Source organism: Myxine glutinosa, chromosome 4, assembly GCF_964187855.1.
Source record: "Myxine glutinosa chromosome 4, kmMyxGlut1.1, whole genome shotgun sequence".
Classification (NCBI taxonomy): Eukaryota; Metazoa; Chordata; class Myxini; order Myxiniformes; family Myxinidae; genus Myxine; species Myxine glutinosa.
In genome coordinates this window covers 162,039,735-162,059,540 of record NC_136264.1, presented here as the reverse complement: position 1 = coordinate 162,059,540, position 19,806 = coordinate 162,039,735, and the positions used below count along the sequence as shown (strand labels likewise).

General features: G+C 46.9%; 1 protein-coding gene across 1 annotated transcript in view; it reads left to right on the top strand.

Moving 5' to 3' along the window:
• SCFD2 (sec1 family domain containing 2) overlaps positions 1 to 19,806 on the top strand; it is a 211,041-nt gene that overhangs the window by 21,749 nt on the left and 169,486 nt on the right. The window contains exon 4 of the mRNA XM_068113940.2: positions 18,053 to 18,180. Coding sequence (XP_067970041.1) covers positions 18,053 to 18,180 — 128 coding nt within the window. The remainder of the gene's footprint in view (positions 1 to 18,052; positions 18,181 to 19,806) is intronic.

Below are 19,806 nucleotides of genomic sequence, written 5' to 3'. Positions count from 1 at the left end.
AGTATTTTCCCATTCGTGTCTATGTCAAATTTCCACTGGTTATTTTTTTGCGTATGTGTTATTGTGTGTTCTAGTTGGTTTTGGTTTTGTAATTATTGCAAACTTGTGTGTAATTAGTCGTTTTTTGTTCGCAGCTCATGCGTGGCCTGGTCTCTAGGATCCCTCCCCCCGTCGGTATATTGTGAATATAAGTTTTTTCCTTCGCTGTATTTGCTTGTTTCTTTTATTTTATTTTCTCCCCCTACCTCCCACAAACATCTTACCCTTTGTCTAACATTTTAAACTGGCGGGGTCACCCGTGGGAATCCCACGGGCATGGATGTGTGTGACATTTCGACATATTGAGTTAGATGCTGCACATTCATTTTTACAAAATGGTTACTGGCAAGTCATCAGATCCAGAAATGGTGTGATGAACACAATTTATTTATTTCACATAATATGTGACTTCTCACTCCTCTCCACCTGACACTCTCCTGTCTCCACCTGACACTCTCCTCTCTCCACCTAGCACTCCTCTCCTCTCCAATCCCTCACATTCCTCTCCTCTCCAATCCCTCACACGCCTCTCCAATCGTGCCTCACACTCCTCTCCAATCGTGCCTCACACTCCTCTCCAATCGTGCCTCACACTCCTCTCCAATCGTTCCTCACACTCCTCTCCAATTGCGCCTCACACTCCCCTCCAATCACTCCTCTCCAATCGCGCCTCACACTCCTCTCCAATCGCACCTCACACTCCTCTCCAATCGCGCCTCACACTCCTCTCCAATCACGCCTCACACTCCTCCAATCGCGCCTCACACTCCTCTCCAATCGTGCCTCACACACCTCTCCAATCGCGCCTCACACTCCTCTCCAATCGTGCCTCACACTCCTCTCCAATCGTGCCTCACACTCCTCTCCAATCGCACCTCACACTCCCCTCCAATCACTCCTCACTCTCCTCTCCAATCGCTCCTCACTCGCCTCTCCAATCGCTCCTCACTCGCCTCTCCAATCGCTCCTCACACTCCTCTCCAATCGCGCCTCACACTCCTCTCCAATCGCGCCTCACACTCCTCTCCAATCACGCCTCACACTCCTCTCCAATCGCGCCCCACACTCCCCTCCAATCACTCCTCTCCAATCGCACCTCACACTCCTCTCCAATCGCGCCACACTCCTCTCCAATCACGCCTCACACTCCTCTCCAATCGCGCCTCACACACCTCTCCAATCACGCCTCACACTCCTCTCCAATCGTGCCTCACACACCTCTCCAATCGCGCCTCACACTCCTCTCCAATCGCGCCTCACACTCCTCTCCAATCGCGCCTCACACTCCTCTCCAATCACTCCTCACTCTCCTCTCCAATCGCTCCTCACTCGCCTCTCCAATCGCTCCTCACTCGCCTCTCCAATCGCTCCTCACTCGCCTCTCCAATCGCTCCTCACTCGCCTCTCCAATCGCACCTCACTCGCCTCTCCAATCGGCTTTCCCCATCTCGTTTCTCTCGTTTTTCTCCCGTCTCGTTATTTTTCTTGCTCCAAATCGGCCCGTCTCGCCCGTCGGCCCGTCGGAATCGGAAATCGGCCCGTCTTGCTTTCGTGCTTGCGCGTAAATAAATTCTGTTCATTACACCCCTTTGACATCCATTACATCCATTACATCCATTGAGTACCAGTTCACTGGTAATTCCCTGCTTGTCGTTAAAGGCGGCAAAAAGGGTTGGCGTCAGGAAGGGCATCCGGCCGTAAAACATTGCTTCAAAAAGGGGACCGAAAAACAACAACAACCACAGTTCCCGAAAAAGGCCAACCCCCGCTTGCGGGGAAAAATGGCCTCTAAAGGTGGTTTTTTTTTTGGTTTTTTTTTACACCATTTCTGGATCTGATGACTTGCCAGTAACCATTTTGTAAAAATGAATGTGCAGCATCTAACTCAATATGTCGAAATGTCACACACATCCATGCCCGTGGGATTCCCATGGGTGACCCCGCAAGTTTGCATTGACGTTCGTCGATGGACTCGTTCGCCCGTCTCATTCGTTTTCTTGCTACATCCTGTTCAAGTCTGCGTTCTTCATCGATCGTCTCATTCATTTTGGAAATAGAAGTTTCCACGCAGCGCATGAATTGTCACGATCCTCAAGAGGAATTTGGCTCGTAATCATCAAATGATAAATGGCAAGTAAATTATATTGTGGAAAATTAAAGATTTCAAATAAACCTATTTAAAGTGTATGCGCACATAACTAATTTAAAAAAACGAAGAAATATCTCTCGGTAATTTCCTGAAACATATTTTACTTCCGGCTAATAATGTTGAATGAAATAAAAACGAAGAAATATATGTCGGCATCATTGTTGACGTTTTTGTGACGACTGTCATCAAACGAAAAAGTAATACATCTTAACGGAAAAGCAAAAGCGAATTTTTAATATATGTCGACACGTTGCCGTCGGTGTCATGTTGGGCGGTGTATGATACACCATGACGCGATTTTTAAAAATATATCTTTGCATTTTCCCGCGTGTGTGGAATGTTCTCAATTATTGCTGACACCGAGTCCAAAACCATCGATAAAAATGAAATCATATGGTGAGTTAGATTGGAGATAAAGGCGTGAGAGAGACTCAATGGCCTTGAAGTTACAGGCCTTTGAGAATTCATTTCGTTCTATAAACGGCAACTTTCATCGGATTTTCCTCCCGTTTTTTTTCAACCGAGTCTAAAACTATGTTAGCGACTGGGAAAAATGAAATGATATATCGAATTTTTAATATGTATCGACACGTTGCCGTCGGTGTCATGTTGGGCGGTGTATGATACACCATGACGCGATTTTTAAAAATATATCTCTGCATTTTCCCGCGTGTGTGGAATGTTCTCAATTATTGCTGACACCGAGTCTAAAACCATCGATAAAAATGAAATCATATGGTGAGTTAGATTGGAGATAAAGGCGTGAGAGAGACTCAATGGCCTTGAAGTTACAGGCATTTGAGAATTCATTTCGTTCTATAAACGGCAACTTTCATTGGATTTTCTTCCCGTTTTTTTTCAACCGAGTCTAAAACTATGTTAGCGACTGTGAAAAATGAAATGATATATCGAATTTGATTTGAAATAAAACTGGGAGAGAGAGCAAGACACCATGGGCCTACAAAACAGGCCTCAAAGCTATGCGAGTTAATAAAATGGTGGATATTTGTTTATAATTATATCAAGCCACTCCCAGAATGGGTGGAGCTATGGGTGGAGCTACTCTGCAAACTGAGTAAGCCACACCCCGGACAGATGCCCAACAGACAGACAGACAGAATCATCTACGGCTATTATAATATAGATACAAAAAATAATAATTAAAAAAAAAAAAAATTCTTTCTCTTCTCACGGACACGTGCTTGTTCTCTCGCCCCCTTGTCTCGTCTTGTGCCCCACCCCCTTGTCTCGCCTTGTGCCACACCTCCTTTATCTCCTTTTTCATCAGCCTTTCCAACTCTAGTTTCTTCCATACTCTCAACCCTTTCTCCTTCTTTCTCAAATCCACGTCCTCACTTAGGGACTTTTCCCAGATTTTTTTTCACGGTTTTGTTTAAATATTATTTAAATATGTTAAAACTTTCCCCTGCAGTGTTTTATTCTGTGGTTTATTACAACACGCTGTTTTTCTTCCTATTTAAAAGGCTTTTTTCAATTTCCTCTTCAATTCATTCCACTTCAAAAAAAATTCATTCTCCTACAGTTCTTCCTCCCTACATTCTCAAAACTCACCTTCATTCTACCCCTCCTCTATCGTTTTCAAACGGATCTCTGACTTGAAAATCACAATAAACCCAGTTTGTAATAAATGTTCATTTTTCATTATTCATCCACTTTCTAAACTCCCCCCTCACACCTCCCCTCCTAAACTCCCCTCTCACTCCTTCCTTTCAATTCTCCCCCCTCACACCTCCCCTCCTAAACTCCCCCTCACCCCTCCCCTCCTAAACTTCCCCTCGCACTCCCCTTCAAATCACCCCTCACCCCTCCCCTTCAAAACTCCCCCTTCACCTCTCCCCTCCAGAGCTCCCCCCTCACCCCTCCCCTCCAAATCTCCCCCTTGCCCCTCCCCTTCAAATCTCCTCCCTCCCTCCTCTCCTTCAAAACTCCCCCTTCACCTCTCCCCTCCAAAGCTCCCCCCTCACCCATCGCCTTCAAAACTCCCCCCCTCCCAACTCCCCTTCAAATCTACCCCCCCCCCCCTGTCCATCTTTCTCCAATTATCCCCCCTCCCCCCTACTCCTCAAAGCTGCCTCCTCCACACTTCCTCTCCCTTCTATCTCATATCTCCACGTCCTCCAACCTTCTACTTTGCTATGCCCACCACACCCCCCTTCAAACAACCCCTCACTGTGCATCATCCCACCACCATCAAACCTTTTGTCCTCCTCATCCTTCCCTTTCTCCGAACTCTTCTGCAATCTTCTGACACACTAGCAACAGCTCTCCCTACCCTCCTCTTCCTTATCTTACCTTACCCCTCCCCTCCCCTGTCCTGCACCCGATGCTCCCCCCTCCCCCTCCCTCTTCCTTAATGGACTGGACCTCAAACATCCGGGGCTTTCGCTCAAACCTGATTGATCTCTCCATACAGGTTGCTTCTGTCAAACCAGTCGTAATCTGCTTAACAGAAACTTCCTCCTTAAAGATGTCTCTGATTCCTTAATATCTCTTCCTGGTTACTCCCTCCTCCGGTGTGATAGACCTGAGCCTTGTCCTGGTGGTGGTGTTGCTATCTTTATCAAAAACTCTCTTCCTCACTCTCCTTGCACTGCCATCTCTCCACGCTCTCCTTGCACTGCCAAACTCTCCTTGCATCTTTTAGCTCTTTCACGAGCCTCGATTCAGTATACAAAAAAAAAAAAAAAAAAAAAAAAAACCCCACCCCCAGGAGTACCTCTGGCGACGGCTACCTCTCCGCTCCCACCTTTTGTTCATATGTGTTTTGTACCGTCCTCCAAACAGTGATGACTCCATTTACATTTCGCTGTCTGACAACATGGACCAACTTCTATCCACTCATCCCAACTCTCTCTTCCTCATATGTGGTGACATCAACTGTCATCATGCCAGCTGGCTGGGTGTGGGTTCCTCTCTCACCAGCCATGGCATCTCAGCAAAGGACTTCTACGACTCATTGGGACTGACACAATCTGTCAATCTCCCGACCCGGATCTCAGTCAACGGAGCATCTTCTCTTCTAGACTTGGTTAAGACAAACTTCCCTGCAAATGTCTGCTGCACTTCTTCTGCTCCAATCGGTTCTTCTGATCATGTGCTTGTTAAAGTGGATATCTCTCTGGCCATTCTCAGAGAGCCTCCTCAGCGTCGACGAGTCTGGCATTTCACTCAGGCCGACTGGCATGGTCTTCAAGCAACCATCAATCATCTGGACTGGTCTCCCATCTCTACTGCCTCTGACATCAACTCGTCCTGGGAATTCTTCCAAAGTAAACTGCTCTGTCTCATGCACAGATTTATCCCATCTCGTCTTCAGTTGTCATACCCTTCCTCCCGTCCATAGTACACTGAATCTTGTGGTGAGGCAGTTACCCTGAAACAACTTGCCTTTGCCTCTTGGAAGGTTAATCCAACTGAAGGCAATCTCAGTTCCTTCCACCAAGCTCGGAACAAGTGTGTTTCTACCCTCAGGAGAGCCAGGAAGCACTATCTCTCTACTCTCAAGACTGAACTCTCAAACTTGTCTCCTTCCTCCAAATCCTGGGAGCATCTGGTCAAATCTGTTTCTGGTGTTTGTTCCCCTTCCATCCCCTCCTTACCTCAAATGGCTACACAGTTGACACCACACATGACAAAGCTGAATGCCCAACTCTGTGTTTGCCTCAAAATCTTGTGTCCCAAACCCATTTCTCTCTGTAACCACCTTACCCAGTCGAACCCAGCTGCTCCTGTAATCTGTGTCCTTCTCTCCTGACAAGGTGGGGAAGTTTCTGTCAAACCTCGACTCTGATTCTGTAACTGGACCAGATGGCATGAACCCACGGGTCCTAAAATCCTGCTCTGCCGCTCTTTCACACACACTCTCTATTCTCTTCACCCTCTCTTTTGTTCAAGGTCATCTGCCTTCAGTTTGGAAATCAGCCAACATTACCGCTTCACACAAGAAAGGTGCAAAAACAGATCCTTGCAACTACAGACCAAACAGCATCCTCCCAATTATCAGCAAAGTCATGGAATCCATCATTGCTTTGGATATCAAATCCTTCCTCTACTCCAATGGCTTGATCTCTGATCATCAATTTGGTTTCAGACCAGGTCACTCTACTCTGGACATGCTGCTTCTGCTGTATCAACAATGGATGGAGGTTCTCAATGCCAAAGAGGAAGTCAGAGATGTCTCCCTAGACATATCACGTGCCTTCGATACGGTCTGGCACCCCGCTCTGCTAACCAAACTCTCCTCCTATGGTATCCATGGAAATCTCCACGCACGGCTTGCGGACTTCCTCTCTGGTCGTAGTCAACATGTGGCCCTTAATGGATTTCTCTCATCTCCCCTTCCTGTTCAGGCTGGAGTTCCCCCAGGCAGTGTTCTGGGCCCTGTGCTTTTTCTGGTCTTCATCAATGATCTATCCTACTCTCTGGAAAATCCTCTCTATCTCTTTGCTGATGACTCCACTCTCTGCCACTCCATACCTCATCCCTCAGACCCCCCCAACCTCAGCAACCCCAAAACATCACTGAACTGCTTGATACGTGGGGAAGGTGTTGACTGTGGGGAAGGTGTTCTTTTCTTTGAAGGCTTCATTTTGTTTTCTGTAAACATGGAGATGACGTGCTTTACCAAAAAGCTCTAATTTGGTCTCATCTGTCCACAGGACATTCCCCCAGAAAGATTTTGGCTTGTTCAGGTGTGTTTTGGCAAACTCCAGTCGGGCTTTGTTATGTCTCTCTCTCAGCAGTGGGCTCCTACCATAGAACCCCCTTTCATTGAGTCGGCGACGGATGGTGCGAGTTGAAACTGTCGTACCTTGTGTTTGAAGGTAAGCTTGAATCTGTTTGGCAGTTGATCGAGGTGCTTTCTCCACCATTCGCACAATCCTTCACTGCAATCTTCGATGAAGTTTTCTCTTGCGGCCACGTCCAGGGAGGTTGGCAACAGTGCCATGGGCCTTAAACTTCCTGATAACATTGCATACGGTGGACACAGGAACATCAAGGTCTCTGGAGATGGACTTGTAGCGTTGAGATTGTCCATGCTTGGCTACAATCTTGTGTCTGACCTCCTCAGACAATTCTCTGGTTTTCTATAGTTTCTCCATGCTCATTGCGGTGACACAAAACACACACACAGTGACACAAAACAGCAGAATCATTCCTTTTCTCCATTCAAACTGGTTGAATCAGTGATTTTTATATTGCAGGCACCTGCAACTCACAACAGGTGAGTTCAATTCCAAAGTAAAGGAGAATGACCTGCTTGAAATCTAATTATTTCTAACAACTTCTAAAAGGTGCCAATAATATTGTCTGGTTCATTTTAGGATTTGTCTGGAATAAGCTAAGATTTAGTAAATTTTTCAGCTTTTTTTGTTTTGTTCCACTGCAAACCAAAGAAATGCACATGTAGATACCAAAATATTTTTTAATTTCAACAATTTTCTGGAAGAAATGTTGCATTATTTGAAAAAAGTGCAAGGGAGCCAATATTTTTGACCACGACTGTATAATCCTATTTTCCATTTTTTGCTGGTGGATAGCATAAAAGGCCGTCGAAAGGACTGGTTCGATTTTTTATTATTTTTAATTATCAATTTCTTGTGTGTGGCGGGCCACGAATTGTGGCCCAACATCATTGTTCAACAATCTGTATTGTTATTCCAATTCGGCGGCAAGTGGTTGCGCTCAGCAAGGCCATCAATGATTGGTTTAGAATGTATTATGTTCTCGCTTCTTGTTGTTGCCCGGACCATTCTCTCCAAAAAGCCCGCATGACAGAGACAGCTGATTGGTCTCGCAGGAGCGACCCAGAGATCCCCCCACGTCCATTATGGCGTAACTCCACTTTCATAAAGTCAGGGACACGAGAGGGAGAGGAGTTAGAGAGAGGGAGAGGGCCGGTCCATATGTACTGATCAGCACTCTGACCATGACCGAGCTGCTCTGACAAATCTGGGCAGCAGGGAAGAATGAGGAAATTTCACCACCCCCCCCCCCCCCCTCCCCGACTTACATTGGGGGATACAACCACCACAAAGAGGCGTCCCCGATAGTTGTTGTTCTAGCTTGTTTGTTAGGTCGATGTTTGTTAGCCAAAATTATTTATCACTTGTGGAGTGTGGTTGTGGATAGACCGCATTTTTTAAAAATGGCGACATCCAGATAGGGCATGAGTGATTACGAAAACAGCGACAATTCAAGTGATTATACAGCAAGTGATTCTGAGTTTTCAGGAAGTAATTCAGCGTTTTCCAAAAGCATTTTGTCCAGTGATACTTCAGATGATGTTGACCAAGATGGTGATGTTAATGGACAGTTTGTCCAGTGACACTAAAACATATAAAAGTACCTATTTTGTACCAATCAATTATAAAACTGAATGGAATAATGTTGATTTTGTGTATGAACAATTATAATTTATGATCTGAGCTATTACCCAATATATCGTTTGTGGGATAAAGGGTGGATAACTCCTTCACAACACACAATAACAAACATATTAAGTTTTATTCAGTTTGCCTGAAAAAATACCATATTTTTCGTATTGCATACTGGAAAAGTTCAGCATTCAAACAGGTAAAGACTTCAAATATTAATCATAATTATTTTCTTTCCTCTGCATGGGTTGTAATCAAAATGTTTTCATGATGGACGACACGTTGTTCAGTTTTCAAATGTATATAAACTCAGGAGTCCTATTCAGTGTGCGGAATCTTTAGTTGGGTAGTGTATAGACAATAGACCGCTGCCTCCATCGTTCCCGAAAGTAACATGCTTTATCACGTTTCCTCTGCATGGGTTGTCATCACAACATACTGTCCTGTCTCCAGCGATCAATTCCGCAGAGTGACGAATGGCCGTAACGAGTTTAATTCCGAGGCGAACTCCAAAAATTGGCGGTACTTTTGTTTTGGCACGCGCGGGACGGAAGGAAACAAAGTGCTTACCTGCACGGAGCTCACGGGGTTTTGTCCGAAACCCACAAAACACAGAAACATGACAAATGAAAAATGCCACAATAATAAATTTAATGAAATAAATCATAGCAATAAAATGAATGTTTAGGTAAACTAAATCCAAAATTGAGACGTCTCCACTCGGACACGAAAACAGACAAGGGGAAAGATAATGAAAATAAAATGTTTTTATACCGGCTGGCACTCAGCTTTGCTCCAACGACATCACCGAATGAAGTCAGCAGCCCAAGGCGGCCTGAAGCCGCTCGCGCGGGAAACACACAAGATGACACGAAGTTCCTCTCCATGTCACCACAAACGTGTGGGCGTTCGTACAGCCGGTCCTCTTTTGCTCTTGTCTCCCTCTGAAATGTGACACGGCTTCAGCTCCCCCAAAAAACACCACCGTCAAACAACACCTCTGGCTCCAACGTCGCAAAGGTTCTCTGAGCTCTGAACAGATCTCTGCATGAGTGCACACGAGACATGCGACCGCCCAGCCGAAAGCCACACCGAGAGAGAGCGATCAATTCTTCCTCTTCCTAGCTCGAACCTTCTCGCTCTGACGTCACCCTAACATCACCCCGACCAATCGCCGAGTTCCAATGAATCGCCCCATGGTCTGGCTCGACCAAAGACGAACTTCCGGGACATGGCCTTTTTCCTTGCTCGATTGGTGGGCGGGGTTAGTTGTCTACCGAGAACGTTTTGCTCTGCTCGGGAATGTTCGGGTTTCTGTCTGTAGTTTTGTCGGTTGTTGTTGGTTAAAGACGTGCGTTTATATGGCCGGCTTGTTATAATTGTAAAAACATAGGGAAAATCACAGAAGGCAATCACATACCGGGGAAACTACTCTTGTCCCCTATCTTTACAACACAAGCTCCACCCCCCATGTGAAGACACAGAAACAATCTTAAGTTCAAAGTTTTTCTACTTAAATACATCGAGATTGGCTTTTTACTCGCACGCGGTCCTTGCTACCATACACAGTTCTATCTCTACTATGGTATTCCATCTCCTACCCCCACAAACATAACAATACGTTTCTTTCCTCTGCATGGGTTGTAATCAAAATGTACCTTTCTTTCATGATACAAGACATGTTGTTCAGTTTTCAAATGTACACCAGAGGCCTGAAGCCTGAGGCCTATAAGTAGTGACCAAAATGACAGAGTTTTGCAATCACTTCTCTGTGTCTGTCCGGACTTTTTTTTTTACCATTTGAGCTTTTGTCATCAAATTTTCAACAAAACACCCTTTTCACTCCACAAACCATCCCCATTGTGAGTAATCTAAGGCACACATGGGGTCTATCGGGCCCAACATATTGGTGGAAGTTGGCCATTTGGTCTATCTGTACTCCGACCGCAACAAGTCTTGTGCAAGAAATCGCTACCTCGTTTCTGTCACCGATGGACACGATGCAATATGCAATTTGATGCAATTTGCAATTTGATGCATCAGGATGCAATATATGCAAATTTGTGTCATCCCAATTGAGGAGTGCGGCTTAACGGGTCAAAAAAATCCGAATGCTACAAGGTCCCCGACTACTGGAAAAATACATCCCCACTCCCTCACAATGTGGTACATGGGGGTTCACTACACACTGAGGACATTTTCCTTCAACCATCATCAACACCACCAGATCCCCATGCATCACATATGACCTGTCTACACCTGCTGATGGAGCAGAATCCTTCCCAATCCCTATCGTCCAAGTACCAGATTACGTCTCTGATACATCCCCAAAGCTTGACGCCTGTTGACCAGATCACTCCCAATCCGTTGAGGCCATCCGTGACACCAATGAAAATCATCCAACAATTTCCCCAACCGGCTGTACACCAAAATGCTCCAGCCATCTGCGCTACCAGCTCAAACACTTCAAAGATCATATTGTGGTCATAGTATTTGCTTAAATACTGTCAAATACTGCAGATCTTAATTATAATATAAGTTAAATACATACATTCAAAATCCTTCAATTTTAAGGATATGAATGTACAAAAGTACATTCCCCCCAATAACATGTACATTCACAATGGGACATTCAACCGCACAATGGGCAATGGGGCCTACAGCAACCCGCTTGACCCGTCCCTGAGTGTCCCGTGTTTATTTTATTTTTTCACTCGGATCTGTTCACCCTGGTCTCAGCTCTCAACTGTGCTTTCTCATCAGGCTCTTGGTTCAAAATTATCCCTCGCGTGACCTCATCCAGGTACGCTCATTGGCTGAACAGCTCGAGTACACCATCGATTGGTGCGATTCAAATAATAACCGGGGGCTACTGTCTCGAGGGCCGATGGTTGTGAGGTCAGTGATGACAATCGAAAATGATTGATAAACAAATCAATACATGAGAAATGCAGCACATTTATCAGTGAAAAATCAAAGGGATGGAGGGGAGACAAGGCCCTGTTGAACACTTGTGAAAAACCAGTCGGGTCCACAACTTTAGTCCATCTGGTGGTTTAATTCCATTAAGACCATGACATCATTCTGTAATACAGGAAATGCAATTGGCAATAAGGTTTGGCATCACATGGGTCCATCTATAACATTCAATGCAAGCAAGCTTAATATTCTATGCAGGCGTACCGTTAGCGAGTCCACTAGATGTAACATGTCACAGGAGAAGTCCCCCTGAGCACCGACCGCAGCGGGTCTTATAGCCGCGCCCCTAGCGGTGTCAGCGAGCAACGATCATCACCTGGGTTCAGCATTAGTACGAATACGATTTCACTACATTCTCCCCACCGTTAGAATTATACTGCAGAGCGGCTAGAATCGAGCGAGCGTCAGCATTAACAGGGTGTGGAACATGGTATCAGTCGACCCAACCGTACCGGTCCGGGCGGCGAATTTCTCTGCCAGCACGCGTCCGAAATTCCCCGGGTACGGCATCACGTATCCCAGAGACCCCGGCGTCGGAGGAGCTACCGGAGTCAGGTGACGAAGGGGGTACCGCCAAGCCGTCGGGCACGGGTAGATGCGGCGAGGGGAGGGGAGGCAGACTTTCAGCGACGGGAGCGTCGGAAGAGTCCATAGTCTCATAGATTGGTTCGATCGGTTCGTCCGATTCCCTACAAAGGTCGGCGATCCCACATGGGGCAAGATGACGTACGGAGACAGTGGTCTCACGTCCATCAGCCGTCATCACACGAGCATGCTCAGGATTAGCCTGGAGTATCTGCACTTTGTCCACTAAGGGGTCGTACTTGCTCGTGCGAACCGCCCGTTTGAGGTAGGCCGGCCCGGGCTCAGCGAGCCAACTGGGTAAAGACCGTATACACCCCGTGCTCCTGGGGTGGTGGAAAAGTCGCTCGTGGGGAGTCTGGTTGGTGGCCGTACACAGTAGAGCCCTGATCGAGTTCAACGCCGCAGGTAGCGACCAAGCCCATTTATCGAGGCCCCGGCCGAGGGTCCGGAGGTTGAGCATGACGGCCCTCCATATAATCCCGTTGAAGCGTTCGATCTGCCCATTTGCCTGGGGTCTGTATGGCGTGGTGTAACTAGAAGCGATGTTATTTTGGAGCAGATAGCCTCGCACCTCCTGAGACAAGAAGACCGCACCCCGGTCGGTATGCATATAGGCCGGGTACCCGAACATAGAGAACAAGTTCTGTGAGCATCGCATTACCGTGGCAGCAGTCATGTCCACGCACGTATAAGCGAAGGGGAATCGCGAGTACTCATCGACGATAGTGAGCAGATAGCGAGAGTTACTCGACACCGGCAATGGGCCCTTGAAATCCATCGCCAAGCGTTCCCACGGCCTCGTAGCCCTAACCAGAGTCCCCATGGGTGGGTTATAGAAACGCGGTTTGATTTCCGCGCATATAGCGCAGTCGCGACAGATACGGCGGATATCGTCAATCGAGTATGGTAGATTGCCACGCCGCACAAAATGAGCGAAATGCGTTATGCCCGGATGCCCCGCAGTGGCATGCAGCACGCGTAGGCCCTCCAAAGTGGCGATACCCACGCACGTAGCCGGTCTCAATAAGGCGTCGGCGGCCTGGTTATCCTTCCCCGGGCGGTATTTGATAGTGTAGCAGAAGTCGGCAAGCTCTATACGCCAGCGAGTGATTTTCTCATTCTTAATGCGCTGGGCGTGTAATGTGTCATACATGAACGCAACACTTTGCTGGTCCGTGATGATTTGGAAACTTCGCCCGAGTAAGTACGGGCGCCATCGCCGAATAGACTCGACGATCGCATACGCTTCCTTTTCGACAGACGAATGTCTCCGCTCAGCGGAGGTAAGAGTCCGTGAAAAGAAAGCCACCGGACGCCCTCCTTGGGAGAGGGTCGCCGCGATGGCCTGATCCGAGGCATCACTTTCGAGGACGAAAGATCCGCGATCGTCGATCGTCGCCACAGCGGCACTGGCGATGTCGGCCTTAAGGCCTCCAAAGGCCGCCAATGCGGCCGGACGCAGAGGGAATGTGTCGCAGGCCACAAGGGGGCGAAGTTTCACGGAGAAATTTTGGACCCATTTGGAGTAATGGGCGAATAGCCCGAGGTCGCGCTTCAGGGACACCCGATCGCAGGGAGGGGCCATGTCGAGCAAAGGTCGCAGACGCTCCTTATCCGGAGCGACAGAGCCATGGGTCACGGTGTACCCCAGAAGATCTATCTTGCGTAGAGAGTATTGACACTTATCCTCGTTCATGGTTAAGTGATACCTCTGCGTGACCTCGAGGAAGCGCTTCAGATTAGCATCATGGTGCCCTTGGTCATACCCACAAACCGTAAGATTGTCTAGGTAGACGAAAACATCGGTTAAGTTCTCCCTCACAATGAGGTCATCCATGGCCCTCTGGAAACAGGAGACCCCGTTCGTTACCCCAAAAGGCAATCGAGTAAACTGGTACAACCGTTGCCCCGACTCAAATGCGGTATAGATACGATCTGCCCTAGAGATGGGGATCTGATGGTACGCACTACGGAGATCGAGAGTGCTGTAGACCGAGTACTGCGCCACCTGTCGCACCAGCGCATCCATCCCCGGAAGGGGGTAGGCATCCAGCTGTGTAAAGCGGTTAATCATTTGGGAATAGTCGATTACCATGCGTCTGCGGTGTGCATCGCTTCGCACCACCAAGACCTGGGCTCGCCACGGCGACCGGCTAGGTTCTATGATACCGTCTTTCAAGAGCTGAGCCGTTTCGTCCGCAATGAATTGCATGTCTGCTCGAGAGTAGCGCCGTGATTTTACCGCGACAGGGGTACAGTCGGAGGTTAGATTGGGGAACAGCGAAAGCGGCTGGATTTCCATTTTCGCTAGGGCACACACAGCAAGCGCGTCAGCCCCCACACAAGCGTGTCATGCCCACTAAACTCCATTTCCAGACGTCCATGTCGCTTAAGAAAATCGTGTCCTAACAGAATATCAGCACATAAAGCAGGTAAGACCATAAGGTGTACCTCTGGGAAAACCCGTCCCTTTATCACGAGTTTCAATCGGCATTCCCCCTTCGTGCTGAGTCGAAGTCCCTGGGAAGCCATGAAGATCCGTCTCGTAGACCTCAAGACCTGCCAACCATGCCTGTGCACTAGTCGCTGGTCGATAAAACTATCCGTAGACCCTGTATCCACCAAGGCCCGCACACAATGGCCCTCGACCATGAGGGGAATAAGGGCTTGAGCCAGGCCGGACGAGCCTGCTGGGAGTGGGACCGAAGTTCCCGAGTGGGTCGGCCGAGCCTTGCGGGCGGATCCTATGCCAGCGGCAGTTTTCCGGGCGTCAGAGGGTGCCCGTGGAGTCCCGTATAAGTTGTCAGGGTGTGTTCCCATGCAATCTGCAGTTTTGCGGTCGTTGCCGGAGTATTCGTTGTCCATGGGGAATCCGTTAAAGCCATCAGAGAGCTTTCCCATGCATTCCGGTGTTTTGCGATTCAAAATCGCCGTTTGATATGTATGGGCCTCCGTAGTATTCAAAATCGCCGTTTGACGGGTATAGGCCTCCGTAGTATTCGAAATCGCCGTTTGATGGGTGAGGGCCACCGTAGTTGGTACCGAACTCGTGTCGCCGCCAGTGGACGCTGTACGCTCTTGAGAGACACGACGAGAACGTACCGCCGGGGCTTGGCGAGGCTCCAAAGCCCCTCGCGTGGCCCGGAGTCTGGTCAAGGACGCATGTGCCGTGCCCGATTGAGGATGAGACTGTTGTGGCTGTTCGGTGACTCTCGCCAAGGTCGATTGAGCGACCAGGGGCCCGCGAAGAGGGGCCCTGTCCTTCAAAGCCGGGTAAGGCGCTGTGTTCCGAGCTCGGCTCGTAGGCTCCGCAATGAGCCCATTCAAGGTCGCGCGCGGCCACGAGCCGCGTGCGGTTTTCCGGCACACTTTTGCGTAGTGCCCCTTTTGCAAGCACAAATGGCATATGGCGTCCCGAGCCGGACACACGGCCTGGAGATGACGTTGTCCCCCACAGAAATAGCAGGTGGCTCCGCGTAAGGCCTTGGGTCTGGCCGTTGCGGCAGCCATCAGGACCGGATCCTCCTCCGGAGCATCCTGGAGTTCCGCGAGCAGTTCCGCTCCCTCGGCGGTAGCACTCTCCGGCCGTGCGTGGAGCGAGGTTCCCTCCAAGAGGCGCGTGCGGTCATAGATGTTCGACTGCAACCGCGCTTCAGTGTGTACCTTTCCTTGCTCGAGTGCCGCAGCGAAGGTCAGGTCGGTCTTCTCCAGGAGTTTGAGCCTTAGGTCCTGAGAGGAGACTGCAGCGACATAGGCGTCTAGGAGAAGGTCATCCTGAGCCTGCTCGTGAGTCCGTGGCTCCCGGGTGCTGTCCAGCAAGAGTTGCCAGAGCTCCTGGGCATAGTGATCCATCGGCTCGTTGGGTTGCTGGCGTCGCGTTAGTAGCAAGTGCCGAGCATACACCGGGCGCTTTTCCTTTATGTGCAATCGTTTGAGCTCCGCAATCGTGAGGTCGTACGTCGCACATTGTGCGATGCTATTGTACACCTTGTAGTCAATTTTGGAGTGCAGCGTTGCTAGCTTCGCGACAGCCGTCGGCTCGATCTCAGGCTCAGCGAAATGGTTCTCCAACGTTTTCAGCCAGTGCTTCAGTTGCAATCCACCATCCGAGGCTTGCGGGTCGGCGCAGAATGGTGTGACCACCAGCGTCTTGTTGCCCGCCATGTCGGTAGATCGTTAATGGAATTAAGTGTTGTGAAAAACCAGTCGGGTCCACAACTTTAGTCCATCTGGTGGTTTAATTCCATTAAGACCATGACATCATTCTGTAATGCAGGAAATGCAATAGGAATAAGGTTTGGCATCACATGGGTCCATCTATAACATTCAATGCAAGCAAGCTTAATATTCTATGCAGGCGTACCGTTAGCGAGTCCACTAGATGTAACATGTCACAGGAGAAGTCCCCCTGAGCACCGACCGCAGCGGGTCTTATAGCCGCGCCCCTAGCGGTGTCAGCGAGCAACGATCATCACCTGGGTTCAGCATTAGTACGAATACGATTTCACTACAAACACTATTTTGGCACACCTAAAATTGAGGTTTACAATACGCCCATTCTAAACATGCAATTAGGATATAACTAGTGAGCTAATTTACCCATTAACCCCAAAGAGTCCATTATCGTTGTAATGTTTTTTTCTGCAGTGTATAAGGATCATGGAAGAGATGTCACAGACCCCACACATACGAGTATGTACACACCTTTAACCAGACACCAGACAACACAGCTATTGGCGGCACTTTTCTCTCTGCAGTCAATGAGGCATTATTTTTGCTTAGAAGAAATATTTTGTTTTGAAATCGCCCAATAGGATGCTAACACACGGGGTTTGTCTGTTCTCTATCGTTGAAATGCTGAGCGTGAAGCGAGGAAGTAGAATGCACAATTTTAAAAATCTTTGATATACCTTAGCCATGGTCAAAATCGAACCACCATATTTCCAGACTCGTCCACTGAGTCTGGTAAATATTATTTCAACAAGGAATTTCGACATTGGTTCCTAAATTACCATTGTTCACTATTCACGCACTTCCACTAGTAAAGTGGTTCGATTCTGAACATGGACAAAGGGTTAACCTTTGCTGCAGTGTAATTTTATTTTATAGAATGGATTTGTTTTCTCTATTCTTCTGCATGTTTGAAATTTAAACCACTGGATGGTAGGATTTAGGAAATTGGGTTGTTCCCAATAACAATACTTTCATATCACATTCCAGGTTAAGCATGTTAATTTGGGACAAGGAAAGGTTTATCAGCTTTAAAATAAGCATCCCCTGTCGACATTTGTAATAACATTTTTTTATGCTGTTCTTTTGCTTGTGGAAGTCTTTGGTGTGCGGTACTATAAGTCCACTGGTGCATACAGTATAGAGACTGCATGAAGAACTTTGTTGAAGAGTGGGATGTTGAGCATGGCATTCCATGTTTTGGCTTCATCCAATCGTCATCTTGCCGATGTGGCCGAGACTATCCAAATACCTTGACTTCGACAAAGTTTTGAAACCACTTTTTCACTCCGTTGTGTATTTCCTGTTAAATTACCATTTATACCACCACCAGCAGCAGGGGGTTCAATTGCAGTTTTAATTGTTTGTGTTACATACATGATTTACATGTGCTTTTGCTGAAAATTTTGACTTCTTTACAATGCACTTTTTAAAATTATAGATCAATGAAGTTTAATTCATCTGCAATGGTTTATTTTTCCAGTATACAGTATTTTGATACAGTATTTAAAAACGGAAAAGGAATATGATGCACAGAAAAAAAGGATTGTTTGAACAAGTGTCTCTTTGAAATGCAGACGACTGCACAGTCAACCTTCCCACTCCTGCATCAAATTTCCTTTCCACCCCTGCCCTCCCTGCTCTCAACTTGCTGCTCTTGATTTTTCTGCAGGCCTGCTGGCAGACTTTCCCTGTGGGAGTCGATGATGCTGAGCAAGCAGAAGGAGGCTTTGATGGAGGTGCGCCGACAACTTGTGGAGGGAGCAGGCAAAGCAGGTCTGCCCATAAGAACATCCATTGGTGAGGTTCTTGTTGGCTTGCGTAGTGAAACATATTTCTTATTCAACAGAATATTGCTCATCTCAGATTTTTTCATTGGCCATAATAATGCATGTGTCAAAGTTGAATTTTAAAATAAATCATGTTTGTAAACTACAAAACAAAGATGCGATATAGAGTACAGAAACACAAATAATACCTTAAAAACCAGTCTAGCTTAATTCTACTAGTACCCCCACTCCCTATGGAAACTGCAGGAAGGGTCATGTTATTATCCTCTTTGGGGTATATAGATTACAGTAGATTTAGGCTTTGGTCCATTAGTCTGTGGTGGACGTGATAAGCATCCTTAAGGATGTCAGGATTCCTCCAAATTTCTTTCAGTTTAGTGTTAAACAACAATAGCGACGGGTTTAAAAAGGTAATCGTACATGTTTATGGTTTATATATATATTTACTTCCGGTAGGGGTGCCCCACAAAAGGCCACGATAGGCGATTTATACACGTTGACATGGCGTTTGTCCAAGGAGGAAACCCCCTTGGGGAGAGGGGATATTATTAGGCCTTTCAAGCTGTGGTACCCTATTGTACTTGCTATTATTATTGTTATTTTTCTTCGACTTTATTCCCTTTAAAATTAATTTTCTCTGTAAACGTTGGTCCGATTGACAATTTTTCAACATAGGAGCACCTCACCCTGTATAATATTTAATGATAATTATGCCGTCACATGTCATGTGGTACGGGCGCCATCTTGGAAAAACCAAAAACCTTTGCACCTCAATATCTCCAAAACCTCTCCATGGGAAAAAAATTGAAAGATGGCTCATTGTAAAGTACTCCCCATGTGGAATAACATCTGTTAATGATGATGTCATAGGTGCCTCCATTATGACGTCATAATTTGACAAGTACAAAACTTCATCCAATCAAAATGAAATTTATTGAGCACCATGTCAGCATAAACTGGCTGAGAAAAAAAAAATCATTATGACGTCATCGGTCATGTGGTTCGGTCACCACCTTGGAAAAACCGAAAAACTTTGCACCTCTATCTCCAAAAGCACAGAATAGAACAAATTGAGACATGGCTCATTGTAAAGAACTCTCCATGGAGAATAAAATATGTTAATGATGATGTCATAGGTGCCTCCATTATGACGTCATAATTCGACAAGTACAAAACTTCATCCGATCAAGATGAAATTTCTTGAGCATCATGTAGGCATAAATTGGTGGAGAAAAAAAAATAATGATGACGTCATCGGTCACGTGGTTCGGCTGCAATATTTGTTTTAACACAAAAGCCTTAAAAACCACTGAAAATACATCCTGGTGAGGATTTGCAATCTCTGATTGCTTTTTTTCTTGTTTATCAATGGCATTTGTTTGTGCTCTGGGGAACACAGACAAATCTGGATGCAGATGCCAGGAAGTTAATCTATGAAGATGATATTGCTCCAGCATTCAGAGAAAACAAATTCCACACCATTGAAGGAATATCTATCTTATCTTCTCGAGGAAAGAAATGAAGATGAAGAAATATCTCTATCTCGGGAAAAAAAATCTTGAAAATATCATCAGAATAAAAATCTCGAAGACGAATCTATTTCAATCCTGTAAAATCTCAGTTTCACCCCGTCACT